At 46.6% G+C, this 21,027-nt stretch overlaps 1 protein-coding gene across 1 annotated transcript in view; it reads left to right on the forward strand.

Moving 5' to 3' along the window:
- Positions 1 to 21,027, forward strand: part of LOC117516211 (neural cell adhesion molecule 2-like) — a 1,113,624-nt gene that overhangs the window by 764,325 nt on the left and 328,272 nt on the right. The window contains exon 3 of the mRNA XM_034177131.1: positions 17,455 to 17,661. Within this exon, the coding sequence (XP_034033022.1) occupies positions 17,455 to 17,661 (207 nt within the window). The remainder of the gene's footprint in view (positions 1 to 17,454; positions 17,662 to 21,027) is intronic.

The raw sequence follows: 21,027 nt of genomic DNA on the forward strand, positions 1-21,027 counted from the left end.
CCATTGATTTTGAACAAAACTGATTGGTTGAAGAGGAAACTTAATTTGGTTTATTTATTTATTTATTTTTAGAACCACTACATGGTGTTTTCTGCTAAATTTTGCCACATGTAGTGGACCCCAATTCTTATGCAGGTCCAGCAACCTACACAAAAATGTTTTTCTATGAACCAAAATCAGCATTCCATGTCTGATTGGTGATTTCACATAACGTGGATGAAACAAAGGTGGAAGGAATGGTTCACATTAGAGGGTTTCATTCATATTTGTCAGTATTGTGATGGGAATTTGGTCTCATATGTTACACTAAAAATAGACATCTCAGAACTGCAAGTTTATTTCTTCAAGTCCCGTAGTTGGTCATTGGTCATTCAAATATATGAGCAACTCAGGCTGTGGCGGTTCCAGAGTTTGCTTTCTTTTTGCTTTCTTTTCGTTTGTTGGGTTATTTAGCAGTGGGACAGCATGATTTGCCCTAAAACAGTTTATGTTTCTTATTTTTCAATTTATTTTCATTTATATAGCGCCAAATCACAACAGAGTTGCCTCAAGGCGCTTCACACAAGTAAGGTCTAACCTTACTAACCCCAGAGGAAGAAATCTCAAGCAGACCAGACTCAAAGGGGTGACCTCTGCTTGGGCCATGCTACAGACATAAATTACAGAACAATTCACAAAACGAATATACAGGAAATGCCGTTGGTGCACAGGACAGGAGGGTCTCCAGCACAAATACCACACCCATCTCTGGGTGTGGGGGTTCTTGTGGGGGCTGAGACTTTCTCGTGCAAAGGAGACCTGGCTGATGCACCTTAAGTTGCAGAGCGTAGTCTCTGGACCTGTTGCCTGAGTTGACCGCAGCTCTGCACAGCAGAGAGGGGGGCGGTGTGAGTGGCCCGCTTTGGCGTTTACTGAGCCCGCAGACTCAGTAAGCGCATCGGAGGCTGTGAGAGCAATTGCGGTTATGCCGACTGGTGCCGCGACCGTCCCGCCTGATAAGGACGCAGAACACAATGCTCTGTTAAAGAAAAAGCTTGCAAAATTGCACTAAGAAAAATGCGCGAAACTGCAAGGCCGCAAAAGGTGAACCATGTTATAACGAGGGTCCACTGTAGTTTCCCTTTAAAGATCAGCAGCATTGATGTTTCTGTGATCAACTACTGATCAGCAAAAAGGCTTCACGAGCACCATGAGAAGCCTGTGTGCTATTATTTTATGTTATGATCAATGTGCATGTTAAAGGGGAACCCTCGTGTTTTTCAACCTGGGCTCTATTATTAGATGTGTTTGGGTTCATCTTTTCATTCAGGATAAAAACATTTCCAATAATTGGTTAATGACCTCTGGCTGACCTTGCTAGGGCACTTCTGGAATCCACCTATGTGTGTGCGATATTTAGTCTAAATAGGGTTAAAAGTCAAATTCCATGACCTTTACCGAAATAAAGGTTTTGTCAGCAGTTTTGGTGCCAGACATCATTGACATACCAAGTTTGTAGAAATTAGCAAATGGACCACGTGGGAAGAGCAGACCAACAAACAGACAGGCAGACATGACCTTGGCCCCAGTGATTGACCCTTGGCAAATCTGACCTTGAAGGGGAATTCTCAACCGCAGGGGGGGGTGTCTGTGTAGTTGCTATCCTGGACTCGGGTGGTTGTGTTGTGTGTGGATGTGGCAATGTGCAGCACCAGCACATGCTCTCTGACCTGACCTCTGATATGAACTATAACAACCTGCTGCTGCCTCTTCAGTAGCCAGAAGATACTGAGAAAAAGTGTTTTCAGTTGTCCTGCCTTCTCAGGTTACTTTACCTCAAGACACTGAACAAAGACACTTGTAATTGAAAGTTTGCGATTACATCAAAGGCTGTTTTCCTGTGTTTTTTTTTCTCACTGAGCTAACCTTAACTTCCTCCATCCAAATCAAAGATTCATGGACTAAATGTGCTTCTGTGCATCTCCTCTCCTCTTAAAGTCTTTGGCTGATTGATCGGCCAAGTGATGGTTCTCCACACCACATCTTATTTGGAGAATTTACAGGCAAAGGGTGCCTGCTGTTTCCAGATGGCCCTTTCATTTCTTCCAGCGGTCACATAAGATCATATTTCACAGGCTTCATATGGATGCTGTTTTAATGAGGGTTTAAAGTAGCTTTTAAAAAGGTCTGCCATTTGTTTCCATGTTTTCTCAGTGTGTGCGCGCGTATGATCTTTGAAGCGAGAGGAAAATTTACAGCCTGCATATGTCCCTGTTCTTGTTTGGGCTTACAAATGGTGACAAATTAAAGGAAAAACCAACAAAAAAGGGCCTTATTTTCAACCCTGCGGAAAGCTACATGCAATCAGCAATCAGCATCCAGTGCAAGTGTCACTGCATGCTTCCAACTGACACACTTGTTCTCGTGCCTTGTAGGTTGTATGTAGCAGGTGCACTTGCTAGGGATGGGTATTGATACGATTTTATCAATATCGATACCATTATCTATAAGATAGATAATCTATAATAGATAATTGGCAAAGCTTCTGGGGAAAACCTGGTCTTATTAGGAGAGACGGCATCCATCCCACTTTGGATGGAGCAGCTCTCATTTCTAGAAATCTGGCCAATTTTCTTAAATCCTCCAAACCGTGACTATCCAGGGTTGGGACCAGGAAGCAGAGTTGTAGTCTTACACACCTCTCTGCAGCTTCTCTCCCCCTGCCATCCCCTCATTACCCCATCCCCGTAGAGACGGTGCCTGCTCCCAGACCACCAATAACCAGTAAAAATCTATTTAAGCATAAAAATTCAAAAAGAAAAAATAATATAGCACCTTCAACTGCACCACAGATTAAAACAGTTAAATGTGGTCTATTAAACATTAGGTCTCTCTCTTCTAAGTCCCTGTTAGTAAATGATATAATAATTGATCAACATATTGATTTATTCTGCCTTACAGAAACCTGGTTACAGCAGGATGAATATGCTAGCTGAAATGAGTCAACACCCCCGAGTCACACTAACTGCCAGAATGCTCGTAGCACGGGCCGAGGCGGAGGATTACAAGCAATCTTCCATTCCAGCTTATTAATTAATCAAAAACCCAGACAGAGCTTTAATTCATTTGAAAGCTTGACTCTTAGTCTTGTCCATCCAAATTGGAAGTCCCAAAAACCAGTTTTATTTGTTATTATCTATCGTCCACCTGGTCGTTACTGTGAGTTTCTCTGTGAATTTTCAGACCTTTTGTCTGACTTAGTGCTTAGCTCAGATAAGATAATTATAGTGGGCGATTTTAACATCCACACAGATGCTGAGAATGACAGCCTCAACACTGCATTTAATCTATTATTAGACTCAATTGGCTTTGCTCAAAAAGTAAATGAGTCCACCCACCACTTTAATCATATCTTAGATCTTGTTCTGACTTATGGTATGGAAATTGAAGACTTAACAGTATTCACTGAAATCTCCCTTCTGTCTGATCATTTCTTAATAACATTTACATTTACTCTGATGGACTACCCAGCAGTGGGGAATAAGTTTCATTACACTAGACGTTTTTCAGACAGCGCTGTAACTAGGTTTAAGGATATGATTCCTTCTTTATGTTCTCTAATGCCATATACCAACACAGTGCAGAGTAGCTACCTAAACTCTGTAAGTGAGATAGAGTATCTCGTCAATAGTTTTACATCCTCATTGAAGACAACTTTGGATGCTGTAGCTCCTCTGAAAAAGAGAGCTTTAAATCAGAAGTGCCTGACTCCATGGTATAACTCACAAACTCGCAGCTTAAAGCAGATAACCCGTAAGTTGGAGAGGAAATGGCGTCTCACTAATTTAGAAGATCTTCACTTAACCTGGAAAAAGAGTCTGTTGCTCTATAAAAAAAGCCTTCCGTAAAGCTAGGACATCTTACTCACTAATTGAAGAAAATAAGAACAACCCAACAACCCCAGGTTTCTTTTCAGCACTGTAGCGAGGCTGACAAAGAGTCAGAGCTCTATTGAGCCGAGTATTCCTTTAACTTTAACTAGTAATGACTTCATGGCTTTCTTTGCTAATAAAATTTTAACTATTACAGAAAAAATTACTCATAACCATCCCAAAGACATTGTTGTGAAAGTGTAGGTACACGGACCCACAACAGGGGGCGCAATGAACGGACAATGGAGAAAGGTGAATAACAAGTTTTACTGTTGTGAAAAGAGCACAACCAATACAACAATTAATAATTTGGAGTTTGAAGCCGAAATCTGCTGGTGTCGTGTGGGCAGGCTCGAAGGTAGGAGGCGTCCGTCCTAGTCGAACCGGAACCACCCAGATTTCCTCTGCCACCGAACCCCAGAAGTACTGGAACCGCCAAGTCCCGAATTCCCAGGTGGCCACTGCCTCCGCTCGTCGGATCCGGTACTGCTGGCGGGAAAGAGCACAAACACACAGGTATGGGTGCGACAGCACCCAGTAGACAGAGAGGGGAGAAGCCGCCTCCACCTCTTGTTACAATGAAGCAGGAAAGGTGAGTACTTATCCAAGCAAGTAGCTTTCTGTAGTCAGCTGTCCTGAAAAGGTTTACCAAGGTTTATCAGAGTCTTCAATATGAGCTTGCAGAGAAGGTTACCTTAATCTCAAGGCGATATCTCGGCACTGAGGTGGAGACGCTGTCCTGCTGATATACCTCCGTCCTGAGTGCAGTCAGCTGTGTCCAGTAATGGGTGACAGCTGTCACCCTGGCAGCCTTCGTCGGCGGCAGCGCCCTCTGGTGCCTGGAGCCCGCACTCCAGGCAGGGCGCCCTCTGGTGGTGGTGGGCCAGCAGTACCTCCTCTTCAGCGGCCCACACAACAGGACCCCCCCCTCAACGGGCGCCTCCTGGCGCACGACCGGGCTTGTCCGGATGGCGTCGGTAGAAGTCGGCCAGGAGGGCCGGGTCCAGGATGAAGCCCTTCTTCACCCAGGAGCGCTCCTCGGGGCCGTACCCCTCCCAGTCCACCAGGTACTGAAAACCCCGGCCCATTCGACGGACATCGAGGAGCCGGCGCACGGTCCAAGCCGGTTCCCCGTCGATGATCCGGGCAGGAGGTGGTGCCGGACCCGGGGTGCAGAGGGGTGAGGTGTGATGGGGTTTTATCCGGGAGACGTGAAACACTGGGTGAATCCGCAGTGAGGCCGGAAGCTGAAGCCTCACTGCGGCGGGATTGATGACTTTGAGGACCTTGAAGGGACCGATGTATCGTTCTTGGAGCTTGGGGGAGTCCACTTGAAGGGGAATGTCCTTGGTGGACAACCACACTTCCTGCCCAGGACGATACGTGGGGGCCGGGGCCCGCCGCCGGTCTGCATGTTTCTTCGCCCTCGTCCGGGCCTTCAACAAAGCAGAGCGGGCAGCACGCCACACCCGACGGCACTTCCGTAGGTGGGCCTGGACCGAGGGCACACCGACCTCTCCCTCGACCACCGGAAACAAGGGGGGCTGATACCCCAAGCACACCTCAAACGGGGAGAGGCCGGTGGCTGATGACACTTGGCTGTTGTGGGCGTACTCGATCCAGGCCAGGTGGGTACTCCAGGCCGTCGGGTGCGCGGCTGTCACACAGCGTAGTGTCTGCTCCAATTCTTGGTTGGCCCGCTCTGCTTGCCCGTTGGTCTGGGGGTGGTACCCGGACGAAAGGCTGACCGAGGCCCCCAGTTCCCGGCAGAAGCTCCTCCAGACATGTGAGGTGAACTGGGGACCGCGATCGGAGACGATGTCTGATGGTATGCCATGCAGACGGACGACGTGGTGGACCAGGAGGTCCGCTGTCTCCTGGGCCGTAGGGAGCTTCGGGAGGGCCACGAAGTGGGCCGCCTTGGAGAAACGGTCCACTATCGTGAAGACGACGGTGTTTCCCTGGGACGGCGGGAGACCCGTGACGAAGTCCAGGCCGATGTGGGACCAGGGGCGATGAGGCACGGGCAGTGGCTGTAGCTGCCCTGAGGTCTTCTGGTGATTGGCCTTGCCCCTGGCGCAGGTGGTACAAGCCTGGACGTAGTCCCGGACGTCGGTCTCCAGGGATGCCCACCAGAAGCGTTGCCGGACGACTGCCACGGTCCTTCGCACCCCTGGGTGACAGGAGAGCTTAGAACCGTGACAGAAGTCTAGGACTGCGGCCCTGGCCTCTGGTGGGACGTATAGTTTGTTCTTTGGTCCGTTTCCGGGGTCCGGGACACGGGTCAGGGCCTCCCGGACGGTCTTCTCCACGTCCCAGGTGAGGGCGGCCACGATAGCGGACTCCGGGATGATGGGATCCGGGGGATCCGACGGTTCCGTTTTGACCTCATCTTCGTGCACCCGGGACAATGCATCCGATCTCTGGTTCTTGGTCCCGGGGCGGTAGGTAATCCGGAAGTCAAAACGGCCAAAGAACAATGACCAGCGGGCTTGCCTGGGGTTCAGACGCTTAGCGGTCCTGATGTACTCCAGGTTCCGATGGTCAGTGAAAACCGTGAATGGCACGGCTGTTCCCTCCAACAGATGTCTCCACTCTTCGAGGGCCTCTTTCACAGCAAGGAGTTCCCGATTGCCGACGTCATAGTTCCGTTCAGCGGGGGTCAACCTGCGGGAAAAATAGGCACACGGGTGAAGGACCTTATCGGTCTTCCCGCTCTGGGAGAGCACCGCTCCTATCCCTGAGTCCGAGGCATCCACTTCAACCACTAACTGGCGGCTAGGATCGGGCTGCACCAGAACTGGTGCAGACGAGAAGCGCCGTTTCAACTCCTTGAACGCGGCCTCGCACCGGTCCGACCAGGTGAAGGGAACTTTTGGAGAGGTCAGGGCTGTCAGGGGGCTAACTACCTGACTGTAGCCCTTGATGAACCTCCTGTAGAAATTAGCAAAGCCGAGGAACTGTTGCAGCTTCCTACGGCTTGTGGGTTGGGGCCAGTCTCTCACCGCCGCAACCTTGGCCGGGTCCGGGGCGACGGAGTTAGAGGAGATGATAAACCCCAGGAAGGACAAAGAAGTGCGGTGGAACTCACACTTCTCGCCCTTCACAAACAGACGGTTCTCCAACAACCGCTGTAGGACCTGACGTACATGCTTGACATGGGTCTCAGGATCCGGAGAAAAGATGAGTATATCGTCTAGATATACGAAGACGAACCGGTGCAGGAAGTCCCGCAAGACATCGTTTACCAACGCTTGGAAGGTCGCGGGAGCATTAGTGAGACCGAACGGCATGACCAGGTACTCAAAATGACCTAAGGGGGTGTTAAATGCCGTCTTCCATTCGTCTCCCTTCCGAATCCGAACCAAATGGTACGCGTTCCTAAGATCCAGCTTGGTGAAGATTCTGGCTCCATGCAAGGGGGTGAACACTGAATCCAACAAGGGCAACGGGTATCGGTTTGCGAACCGTGATCTCATTCAACCCCCTGTAATCAATGCATGGACGAAGTCCGCCATCTTTTTTACCCACAAAAAAGAAACCAGCGCCCATCGGTGAGGTGGAATTCCGGATCAACCCGGCGGCTAATGAGTCCCGGATGTAGGTCTCCATTGACTCACGCTCCGGCCGTGAGAGGTTGTACAGCCTACTGGACGGGAACTCACTGCCTGGAACCAAATCAATGGCACAATCGTACGGGCGGTGGGGAGGAAGCGTGAGAGCCAGATCCTTGCTGAACACGTCCGCAAGGTCATGGTACTCCGCTGGCACCGCCTTCAGATTGGGCGGGACTCGGACCTCCTCCTTAGCTTGGGAGCCGGGAGGAACCGAGGAACCGAGACACTCCCGATGGCAGGTTTCGCTCCACTGAACCACCACCCCGGACGGCCAATCAATCCGGGGATTGTGCTTAAGCATCCATGGAAATCCTAAAACCACACGGGAGGTGGCCTGAGTCACGAAGAACTCGATCACCTCCCGGTGGTTGCCTGACACCACCAGAGTTACTGGAGGTGTCTTGTGTGTGATTGGTGGGAGTAGGGAGCCATCTAGTGCTCGAACCTGCACAGGCGAGGTAAGAGCCACCAGAGGGAGCCCTATCTCCCTGGCCCATCTACTGTCTAGCAGATTCCCCTCAGAGCCCGTGTCCACCAGTGCTGGGGCCTTCAGGGTTGAATCCTCAAACAGGATCGTGACTGGGAGTCGTGTAGCAATGTGGGTATGTCCCACGTGAATGTTTTGGCCCACCCCTGGCCCAGTCTCTAAGGGCGGGCGTTTGGCGTTTGACCGCTCTGGGCAGTCTCTCACATGGTGCTCTATTGAACCACAAACAAGACACGCTCCGTGGGTCCATCTCCTTTGTGCATCTGGTGCCCTAAATGTTGCCCTACTCATGTCCCTAGCTTCGTCAGTAGGGGGAGCTGTGACCCCACGGAGCGCAGGAACAGAGGAGCGTGGGGAGGGCGGAGCTCGATCGGACCCGGAAGGGAGAGGGACGACGCGTGCCTGGCCACGCCCTTCGCCTCGTTCCCGGCGGCGTTCTTCTAACCGGTTGTCAAGCCGTATGACCAGATCAATGAGCCCATCTAAATCCCGCGGTTCGTCTTTAGCCACCAGGTGCTCTTTTAGGACCAGAGACAATCCATTTACAAAGGCAGCGCGGAGGGCAGTGCTATTCCAGCCGGATCTCGCTGCCGCGATGCGGAAGGCGACTGCATAGGCAGCTGCGCTCCGACGTCCCTGTCGTATGGACAGTAATGCGGTTGAAGCGGACTCTCCTCTGTTGGGATGATCGAACACCGTTCTGAGCTCCCGTACAAACCCGGCGTATGACTGAAGGAGCCGTGAGTTCTGCTCCCAGAGCGCTGTAGCCCAAGCGCGTGCCTCCCCGCGAAGCAGATTTATCACATAAGCTACCCTGCTAGCATCAGCTGCGTACATCACGGGACGCTGAGCGAAGACGAGCGAACATTGCATAAGGAAGTCCGCGCACGTCTCCACACAGCCGTCGTACGGTTCTGGAGGGCTTATGTATGCTTCTGGGGACGGAGGAAGGGACCGTTGAACGACCAGTGGAACGTTACTTTCACGCGCAGGGTCCTCGGGAGGGAGAGCCGCAGCGGCGCCCGGAGGGCGCGCCTCCACTTGTGCGGCGAGAGCCTCTACCCTGCGGTTTAGGAGAACGTGTTGCTCGGTCATTAAATCGATCCGAGAGGTGAAAGCGGTGAGGATCCGCTGCAACTCACCGATTACCCCTCCCGAAGCCTCCGCCGCGCCTTGGTCTTCCATTTGCCGTTCAACAGCCGGTTGACGCCCCTCGGGGTCCATGACGCTGGCCGAGATATCCTGTTGTGAAAGTGTAGGTACACGGACCCACAACAGGGGGCGCAATGAACGGACAATGGAGAAAGGTGAATAACAAGTTTTACTGTTGTGAAAGAGCACAACCAATACAACAATTAATAATTTGGAGTTTGAAGCCGAAATCTGCTGGTGTCGTGTGGGCAGGCTCGAAGGTAGGAGGCGTCCGTCCTAGTCGAACCGGAACCACCCAGATTTCCTCTGCCACCGAACCCCAGAAGTACTGGAACCGCCAAGTCCCGAATTCCCAGGTGGCCACTGCCTCCGCTCGTCGGATCCGGTACTGCTGGCGGGAAAGAGCACAAACACACAGGTATGGGTGCGACAGCACCCAGTAGACAGAGAGGGGAGAAGCCGCCTCCACCTCTTGTTACAATGAAGCAGGAAAGGTGAGTACTTATCCAAGCAAGTAGCTTTCTGTAGTCAGCTGTCCTGAAAAGGTTTACCAAGGTTTATCAGAGTCTTCAATATGAGCTTGCAGAGAAGGTTACCTTAATCTCAAGGCGATATCTCGGCACTGAGGTGGAGACGCTGTCCTGCTGATATACCTCCGTCCTGAGTGCAGTCAGCTGTGTCCAGTAATGGGTGACAGCTGTCACCCTGGCAGCCTTCGTCGGCGGCAGCGCCCTCTGGTGCCTGGAGCCCGCACTCCAGGCAGGGCGCCCTCTGGTGGTGGTGGGCCAGCAGTACCTCCTCTTCAGCGGCCCACACAACAGACATATCGTTATCTTTGGCTGCTTTCAGTGATGCCGGTATTTGGTTAGACTCTTTCTCTCTGATTGTTCTGTCTGAGTTATTTTCATTAGTTACTTCCTCCAAACCATCAACATGTCTATTAGACCCCATTCCTAGCAGGCTGCTTAAGGAAGCCCTACCATTAATTAATGCTTCGATCTTAAATATGATCAATCTATCTTTATTAGTTGGCTATGTACCACAGGCTTTTAAGGTGGCAGTAATTAAACCATTACTTAAAAAGCCATCACTTGACCCAGCTATCTTAGCTAATTATAGGCCAATCTCCAACCTTCCTTTTCTCTCAGAAATTCTTGAAAGGGTAGATGTAAAACAGCTAATTGATCATCTGCAGGGGAATGGTCTATTTGAAGAGTTTCAGTCAGGTTTTAGAATTCATCATAGTACAGAAACAGCATTAGTGAAGGTTACAAATGATCTTCTTATGGCCTCAGACAGTGGACTCATCTCTGTGCTTGTTCTGTTAGACCTCAGTGCTGCTTTTGATACTGTTGACCATAAAATTTTATTACAGAGATTAGAGCATGCCATAGGTATTAAAGGCACTGCGCTGCAGTGGTTTGAATCATATTTATCTAATAGATTACAATTTGTTCATGTAAATGGGGAATCTTCTTCACAGACTAAGGTTAATTATGGAGTTCCACAAGGTTCTGTGCTAGGACCAATTTTATTCACTTTATACATGTTTCCCTTAGGCAGTATTATTAGACGGCATTGCTTAAATTTTCATTGTTACGCAGATGATACCCAGCTTTATCTATCCATGAAGCCAGAGAACACACACCAATTAGCTAAACTGCAGGATTGTCTTACAGACATAAAGACATGGATGACCTCTAATTTCCTGCTTTTAAACTCAGATAAAACTAAAATTATTGTACTTGGCCCCACAAATCTTAGAAACATGGTGTCTAACCAGATCCTTACTCTGGATGGCATTACCCTGACCTCTAGTAATACTGTGAGAAATCTTGGAGACATTTTTGATCAGGATATGCCATTCATTGCGCATATTAAACAAATATGTAGGACTGCTTTTTTGCATTTGTGCAATATCTCTAAAATTAGAAAGGTCTTGTCTCAGAGTGATGCTGAAAAACTAATTCATGCATTTATTTCCTCTAGGCTGGACTATTGTAATTCATTATTATCAGGTTGTCCTAAAAGTTCCCTGAAAAGCCTTCAGTTAATTCAAAAAGCTGCAGCTAGAGTGCTAACGGGGACTAGAAGGAGAGAGCATATCTCACCCATATTGGCCTCTCTTCATTGGCTTCCTGTTAATTCTAGAATAGAATTTAAAATTCTTCTTCTTACTTATAAGGTTTTGAATAATCACGTCCCATCTTATCTTAGGGACCTCATAGTACCATATCACCCCAATAGAGCGCTTCGCTCTCAGACTGCAGGCTTGTAGTTCCTAGGGTTTGTAAGAGTAGAATGGGAGGCAGAGCCTTCAGCTTTCAGGCTCCTCTCCTGTGGAACCAGCTCCCAATTCAGATCAGGGAGACAGACACCCTTTCTACTTTTAAGATTAGGCTTAAAACTTTCCTTTTTGCTAAAGCTTATAGTTAGGGCTGGATCAGGTGACCCTGAACCATCCCTTAGTTATGCTGCTATAGACTTAGACTGCTGGGGGGTTCCCATGATGCACTGAGTGTTTCTTTCTCTTTTTGCTCTGTATGCACCACTCTGCATTTAATATTAGTGATTGATCTCTGCTCCCCTCCACAGCATGTCTTTTTCCTGGTTCTCTCCCTCAGCCCCAACCAGTCCCAGCAGAAGACTGCCCCTCCCTGAGCCTGGTTCTGCTGGAGGTTTCTTCCTGTTAAAAGAGAGTTTTTCCTTCCCACTGTCGCCAAGTGCTTGCTCACAGGGGGCCGTTTTGACCGTTGGGGTTTTTCCGTAATTATTGTATGGCCTTGCCTTACAATATAAAGCGCCTTGGGGCAACTGTTTTTTGTGATTTGGCGCTATATAAATAAAATTGATTTGATTTGATTTGATTATCGGTTCCTCTTGTGAATTTTCTGTGTAATAAAACTAGGCTTTACAGGTTTTCTATGTCAACAGCATTTTATTGAGTCTTAAAGTAAATAAATATGAAATTGGTCACTGGATCCTTGATCTCTGGACATAAATACAAATAAACAAAATCTGTAGTTTTTGTCAAAAGCATTTCCTTTCAGATATTATTGACCTGAAAGTCTCTTCATACATCTGAGCTGATCTCAGCTGGCTGTTGGAGTCTGCAGGTCTGCAGCCATACAGTCTTGGGCTGCTGCATGTCAGTGCAGGACATCTCATTTTGGGAGGAAAAAAACATTTTGATCGATTGCAGTTTATTGGTTGTATTACAGTTTTTGAAAAGAGGTGTCATTTGAATTAAACGGCAATTCACTTTGAAGTTATTAATTCCTAGTGGACTCTATCTTTCTAACTTGACTCAGTAGAGAGCGGAGGAGCGTTTGGAGAGAGCGGAGGAGCGTTTGGAGCTCTGTAAATGGAACGGAGGATGATTCTCGTTTCTTGACTGCAACAAGACAGACGTCCCAGTTAGTGACTTTAATCTGCACAAAAGTGACTCACAATTGACATATTATAATGGCTTTGAGGGGGGATAAGAAGTGGACTTGCCACTTCTGAAAAGCAGCGAATCAAAGAGCCATTGAAGCAGTGGATCAAAGCACTGCTTCACTGGTTCAAGCTTCAAAGCAGAGTCGCGCTGCAGAAGTGGTTGATTATAGAGCAGCTGCAGGGTCTGCAGTCAATGTAGAGAAATGATCATTTTCCAGACAAACACCCTCAAAAACAACAGCCACTCTGAAGGACCGATAAGGGAATCGTTAAACAAAAAGGCAATTGATGTCATGGATTGAATCATTTCTTAACGATACCCAAAAAGAACCAGTTCTTGATACCCAACCCTAGTACTTGCGCTCATCTGTGCGGCCATGGGGAGTCTTAAAATAAGGTGTGGTCAGGTGTAGTGCTGTTGTAAAGCAGTAGAAATGATTACACCGTAGACTACAAAAAACCTTGTCACGCTTCCATTCTGCTGGTACACGAGGATCAAACTACAAACAACTGAATTGAAAACATAAAATTACAAATGAAATAAAAGTAAACACTCATTTAAAAAATGGCAAAATTCTAATTAGTGTTTGACTGCATCAGCTCAGGGAGCTTTGATTGCTGTTCTTCTAAATGACTAGCTTGTGTGCTTTGATGCTTTCATGCTTCTGATAAGGATCCATTTACCTCAGCTCAAAGCCAATAACTGGAGGTTGCCATTGAAACAGTAATGCACCAGAATTCAATGCACCCTGATGTTATAGGCAATGACACATAAAAAAAATTTTTTGTTTGTTTTTGTTTCTGGTTTAATACTTTCTGCAATAATTAGTAAGTATGGAGCAAGTTTGCTCCATTGATATGCATTGTTGGTGCCATGATTACTGCGGCAGTTTGCTGGTCATAAGTTTTACAACATAGTACTTGGCCCCAAGCCTCCCAGTCCACCCAGTCCACAAAAAAAAAAAAAAAAAATTGTTTATCGAACATCTGAACAAAGGTTAGTCTGTTTGGTAAGTCCAAGATAGCAAGGTGTGCTTGGACTTCATTCTTGCTCTCACTCAACCTCTTTATCGATTCAGGGGTTGGGTTGGAGTGAGACACTGCCACAGTAGCAACATCTAGAACCAACCTATTTGAGTGTTAAACCAGCTCTTCAGAAAATCTACAGGTGATGCCGTAGGGTGTTAGTTCAGTGTATAGATACAGTCCCAACTGAAACATATTATGAAAACAGGAAATACACAGTAGCATTATATGTATCCAGTATCCTTGATTCAGCATCTGTAAGATATTCACAGCTTAGATGTATATGGTAAACTATCTTTTACAATATTTGACAATATGCGTTGATGTTGTCCTCAGCCAGTCAGTGGGACGATGACAAACCTGATCTGACAACCGAAGCTCCGTCAACCAGTGTGGGAGACCTGTTGGCATCGCTTTCATGAATTTCCTCTCTCTGTCATTCCATCTCTCTAACTTTAATCTGGATAAAATGGCATAAAAATGAAGTGGAAAAATAGAACGGAAGCTGTTTAACGTTACATGTTATGGAGGTCTGAGTGTGTTTGCTGTATAATGGGACTGTGAGTAGGGGTCCAAAACGTTTTCAAAAGTGCAGCGCTCTCATTAGCCGCATGCAGTCATCCACCCAGCTGTCATCAAATTGTATTGTGCCTTCACAGTCCTGCTCTGGGATGAGCATTATTCAGCCTGATTGAAAAGGGATTGGCCTCAAGCATTTAAATGTCAACTCCAGCAGTGTTTGGAGTGGGAGTTTGCACGTATAAAACTCTCTTTGCTACGCAATGGATGTGAAAAGGAAAATAAAACTTTGACAAGCTCTTGACATGCCTGGTTAATCTGCTGTGTGCCATCGATTTACAACCCCTGGCAATAATTATGGAATCACCGGCCTCAGAGGATGTTCATTCAGTTGTTTAATTTTGTAGAAAAAAAGCAGATCACAGACATGACACAAAACTAAAGTCATTTCAAATGGCAACTTTCTGGCTTTAAGAAACACTATAAGAAATCAGGAAAAATAATTGTGGCAGTCAGTAACGGTTACTTTTTAGACCAAGCAGAGGGAAAAAAATATGGACTCACTCAATTCTGAGGAATAAATTATGGAATCACCCTGTAAATTTTCATCCCCAAAACTAACACCTGCATCAAATCAGATCTGCTCGTTAGTCTGCATCTAAAAAGGAGTGATCACACCTTGGAGAGCTGTTGCACCAAGTGGACTGACATGAATCATGGCTCCAACACGAGAGATGTCAATTGAAACAAAAGAGAGGGTTATCAAACTCTTAAAAGAAGGTAAATCATCACGCAATGTTGCAAAAGATGTTGGTTGTTCACAGTCAGCTGTGTCTCAACTCTGGTAGACCAAGGAAGACATCAAAGCGTCAAGACAGAAAACTTAAAGCAATATGTCTCAAAAATCGAAAATGCACAACAAAACAAATGAGGAACGAATCGGAGGAAACTGGAGTCAACGTCTGTGACCGAACTGTAAGAAACCGCCTGAAGGAAATGGGATTTACATACAGAAAAGCTAAACGAAAGCCATCATCAACACCTAAACAGAATCTCGACTCTGCATTGGGCAAGGTGATGATGCTGGAACTTTTGTTTGGTGCTGTTCCAATGAGATTTATAAAGATGACTGCCTGAAGAGAACATGTAAATTTCCACAGTCATTGATGATATGGGGCTGCATGTCAGGTAAAGGCACTGGGGAGATGGCTGTCATTACATCATCAATAAATGCACAAGTATACGTTGATATTTTGGACACTTTTCTTATCCCATCAATTAAAAGGATGTTTTGGGGATGATGAAATCATTCTTCAAGATGATAATGCATCTTGCCATAGAGCAAAAACTGTGAAAACATTCCTTGCAAAAAGACACATAGGGTCAATGTCATGGCCTGCAAATAGTCCGGATCTTAATCCAATTGAAAATCTTTGGTGGAAGTTGAAGAAAATGGTCCATGACAAGGCTCCAACCTGCAAAGCTGATCTGGCAACAGAAATCAGAGAAAGTTGGAGCCAGATTGATGAAGAGTACTGTTTGTCACTCATTAAGTCCATGCCTCAGAGACTGCAAGCTGTTATAAAAGCCAGAGGTGGTGCAACAAAATACTAGTGATGTGTGGAGCGTTCTTTTGTTTTTCATGATTCCATAATTTATTCCTCAGAATTGAGTGATTCCATATTTTTTTCCCTCTGCTTGGTCTAAAAAAGTAACCATTACTGACTGCCACAATTATTTTTCCTGATTTCTTATAGTGTTTCTTAAAGCCAGAAAGTTGCCATTTGAAATGACTTTAGTTTTGTGTCATGTCTGTGATCTGCTTTTTTTCTACAAAATTAAACAACTGAATGAACATTCTCCGAGGCCGGTGATTCCATAATTTTTGCCAGGGGTTGTACACCCAGTTTATATGAAACACCAAGTAACTTTTCTGTAAAAGTTGTGCCAGTAATATTTCTGTCAAACATCCTACACAGGTGACTTCACATCAAGTCAGACTGTTGGTAAAGGCTGGATCATGAAAATCTACGTAAAGCATATGTGGATGGCACAAAACAGACAAATAAAAGACCAGTTTTAAACATGTACCTTGATGCCAAAGACCAGTTTACAAGCAGCAAAAATGCCTCATATACTGAGCAAAACCTCCGATGCAACATTAAAAATATGTTAACGTATACGTGTTGTGTGATGCTCTCAGTCTATTGATTTTTGAAAGTGGTTGTATGAGCGCTCTGCATCATCTCGACTATTTCAAGGTTGCTGAATCAATGACACAACAATTGCAATATGCAATTACTCCTCAGCCATATTTCCATTGGGCAGCACAGTGGATTTGTGGTTGGCACCAGCCTGGTCCTTTCTGTATGGAGTTTGCATGTTCTCCCCGTGCTTGCTTACGTGCTCCGTCTTCTTTTTATTCCCAAAGACATGCAGGTTAGGTGAATTGGAAGTTCTGAAGTTGACTGTAGGTGTGAGCGCGAGTGTGAATGAGTTTCTATCTGTACGTGTCGGCTCTGCAATAGATTGTAATTAGGATCAAACCCTCGCTTTTCATCCAGTGACACGTGGGATAGGCTCCAGCCTTCCCAGGATTGAACACCACATGTTCATAAAATGAGTGATTGAATGAACATTGCCATATCGTCCTGTGAAACCTATAACGTCACATCCGTCCTGCAGCTTTGAGCATTGCACAGATGAGAGAACTTCATAATGACTGAGTCAGTCTGCAGGAATCTGGTTCAAAAAAGAACCAGCTTATGTTATATGTGAATATCAGTATCAGCTGTTGAGAAATCCCATATGTTCTAAACCGCCACGCTTGTGTCCATTCATGGTCATTTGCATTTAGAAATGCCCTCGATTATCCATATATGGTAACAAACCACTTTTGTAAAACAGAATAAATAAATATTAATAAATAAGATCATATGTGGATGAGGGTGTATGCTGTGAGGGCAGCAATGCTCTCTAGTTGCAGTTTCACTGTTCTCCCACTAGTTGCTGTGTGTATGCGTGGTCAGAACTATGTGTAGAAATGTTTGTATGCATGGTTATGCACAAATCTGTGCGTACAAATGGTTGATAAATGAGGCCCCTGGTCTTGAGACACTGCCTTTGGGACATTTCACTTTGACCTAAAGTACATTTTTGATGGTGAGAGGAAACCAGAGGAAACACAAGCATGAAAGTATGAAAATCACATGAATGGCAAGTTTATATCTGTGATGCCCGAAAACTCTTTTAGGTTCAACTTCACTCTAATCTCTTCCCTGTTTCTCTCTGTCTTTGCTCCTAGCTATTGGCGAGCCAGTAAGCCTGGACTGGTACAACCCGCTTGGTGAGCGCATTACGCCCTCCAAGCGGATGTCGCTTCAGACTGAGGGGTCACGGTCCAGGCTCATCATTTACAACGCCATCATTGAGGACGCGGGTATCTACCGCTGCCAGGTTACCGATGCCAGGGGTCACACTGAAGAGGCCTCGGTTGTGCTTGAGATCTACCGTAAGATTGAGTGCACACTCACACATTTGTACATTTATGGTTGCATTGCAGATGCTCCTCAGCAGATTAATAAACCAAGCAATGAAGAGAATAAGCCCTGTGGAGCCAGTTCATATTCCTCTATATTCCTATGCACATACATTTTAGCTCAGTTACATGTGCTGCAACTATTCTGTTGATTAACGATGACAGCTAGTGATGCCATGGGATTCAGAGCCTGCCTGGCATAATGAGGGCAACCAGCCTCACCGACCTATCACTATTCCCTGGACCAAATTTAAGAGGCAGGGTGGCTCGGTAGTTATGGAGACTGTCTTAAGTTAGGTTCCATTCTCCCAGTGAGCAGTGCATTACAATCCATAACTGCTTTTCCAGTGCAGGGGCTACATTCTGAGTGGCAAACTAGGTGGTTTCAACTTCGAGCTACAGGTATAGTTCCTGCATGCTGTTTTCACTGGGCTGAACATCATGTAAATTTGCTGTCATGATAGTGGTACAGGCCAAGCCCCACCCCGAAGAAGCCGAAACAGAAGTGCCAGATCTCGCAGTTCCTTGAATGGCCACTTGAGGCTGGCTCCAAAAGCAAGTTGGCGCATGTTTATAGCCTGGTACATGGTTTTGGTCTTACAGTTAGTTTTTCCCATTCATTACAACTGTAATGGGTGAATTTGCATATAACTCATCAGTTTAAGCTATTTCAAGCTATAAAGTTATGAATAAATAGGGATGTGGTCTCTTTGAGTGACAGCTGTGTTGAGGGCCCCGACAGCAGTGGCCACTACCTGCTGCGTACTTGACCTTTTTTGTCCTTTCTAACCATTTTATTCCAAATACCTGAAATAATGTAGATTGCTGTGGTCCTAACGGCCAATCTCAGAAGTCTGTGCTTCAGGATTTCTGTTGAGTGAAATTTTAGAATAATTTAATTTGTATTTTGGTGCCGTTAACACTAGTTAGCAGATATCAAGTACTTGGCAACATTGTCTTTGCTGATACTCCACAGTTACTGAGGCAATACGCTGGTCATAATTTTTAACACATGGATCCAAGCCACCCTTTGTGGAAGCTACCACCCATTCTGCAAAATTGTGCTAAAAAACAGTTCAACCATGATTAGCCTGTTAGGTTTAGCTTGCTTGATAACTCAGAAATGGGGGACATATTTTAGCTTCATTTCTCCCACCCATATAATGCAGGTTAGGCCCCAATTCCATCCCTTTTACCCATTTATGGATTGGCCGGGAATTAGGCAGAGATGGGCACTGCCAAGATGCCCCATTAGAGCTTCAGGTAATCTTTTCATGAGGGTCATCATGTCCTGGAGGGTTTGTCCAGTATATATGCAATCGATGATACAGCTGTGGCTGGTTGAACTGTCAGGTTGTCGTTGGTCTGGTCACGACTCATAAATGTTGCCAATTAACCAGATGAACAGAAGCACCAGTGCTTTACAGCTGCTCTCAATTGCAACACTGCTTTATGGGCACAAGTTCATCTGACACAGTAAACATGAGTATAGGCTAATTGCAACAGCTGCACTGTGTGATTGGCCATATTTACATTTAAAATGAGTAATCATGTGAAGTGAGAAGTGACAGGAAACAGATTGCGTCTGTGTCTACACCTGAGATGGTGTTATTTCAAAAGCTGCAGCAGCAATAATTGTTAAGCAGCACCTGCCAGCCTTCGATCCACGCACACACCAGTGAGCCTTGGTCACCCGTGACCCCGTTGACGGTTTATGAGTTTCCCTTCCTTGGACCATTTTTGGTAGATACTGACCAGTGCAGAACAGGGTCATCCCACAAGAGCTGCAGTTTTTGAGATGCTCTGGCCCAGTTGTCTGCCCATCATAATTTGACCCTTGTCACACTTTGACAAATAGTTAATTTCTGCCTAATATATACCCACTGTGACAGTGCCATTATAATGAGATGATCAATGTTATTCACTTCACCTGTTGGTTGTCACAATCTTTTGGCTGATTGGTGCACAGGTCATTTATGTGCACCCACTGACCCAGGTTTGTAGCATAGGAATTGGACTACTGACCTACAGACTGTGGTTTGATTCAGGACAAATCCACTTCAGAAGTTTGTTTAATTTATTTCATCTTCATCATTCCAGTAAACCTGTTGGGAAAGTGTAGTGACACGGACCCACAACAGGGGGCGCAAATGATCGGACAATGAAAGAGTCGAATATGAACACTTTACTGTTGTGAAAGAGCACAACAAAAACACAGAGGATTACAGAATTTGAGCAAACAGTCAATCCACAAAGCTGACGTGTGGGCAGGCTCGAGGATAGAAGACGTCTGTCCTGAGAAGAACCGGAACCACACGATTTCCTCCGCCACTGAACCTGGAGAATACTGGAGCCGCCAAGTTCCGAGTCCCCAGGTGGCCACCGTCTCCGAGTGTCGGATCTGGTACTGCTGGCGAGGAGCAAAAACAGTCATATGTGGGTGCGTGCACACCCAGTAACAACAATGGTGGGAATTCCACCTCCACCTCTAACACACACTTATGCAGCTCCTGTCTAACCACTTATCTGGTTGGGGTGTGAAGCGAAGCCGTCGCTGATCACGCCAAACACCAATCTCTCAGATAGGGAACACCACAGGAAAGCGGCTGCAAAAAGAGTTCAGACTAAGACACAGTTAAGGCTGAGAATATTACCTTCACAGGTAGATGATATCTCGGCAACGAGGGTGGAGATGACGTCCGGTTTTTTATGGAGTGGAAATGATGAAGTGTAGATGGATGACAGCTGTCATGAGATAATGAGTGACAGCTGTCACCCCCGGCTGTGTCCGTGGCGGCAGCGCCCTCTCGTGCCTGAAGCCCGCACTTCAGGCAGGGCCGCCCTCTGGTGGTGGGCCAGCAGTACCTCCTCTTCTGGCGGCCCACACAACAAAACCCTGCTGTAAATATGTACCCAACTTGGCTGGAAAGGAACCTGTAGAGGATGAGACATCCCTTGGAGTCCCATCCAGGGGATGTCTGGTCTTCAGTGATAAGAACTAACAGGATGAGCCCCAGGGCCTGTATAGAACGTGCTCTTACTGAGCTTGTCTGTGTGCTGTGTGACCTTCAGAGGAGGTGGGTGCGCCTGTACAACAGTTACTTACCATTTAAAACAACAGGCACTCAGATAGTTTTCTTCAATTTGGTACCTCAGCATTTTCCATAATCCCCCTGGTGGCCCCCTGCCACTTCCCAGAATGCACCTCGGTGCCAGCAGAGTTCCGGTATCTCACAGCACATGTAAAAATGACCAAAGCGAAAATGTGGATGGCATTGATTTAGGGAGTTCACGGGTGATTATGATGATGATGACACATTCTCCCAAGCTGAGAGGGTA

Source organism: Thalassophryne amazonica, chromosome 1, assembly GCF_902500255.1.
Source record: "Thalassophryne amazonica chromosome 1, fThaAma1.1, whole genome shotgun sequence".
NCBI lineage: Eukaryota > Metazoa > Chordata > Actinopteri > Batrachoidiformes > Batrachoididae > Thalassophryne > Thalassophryne amazonica.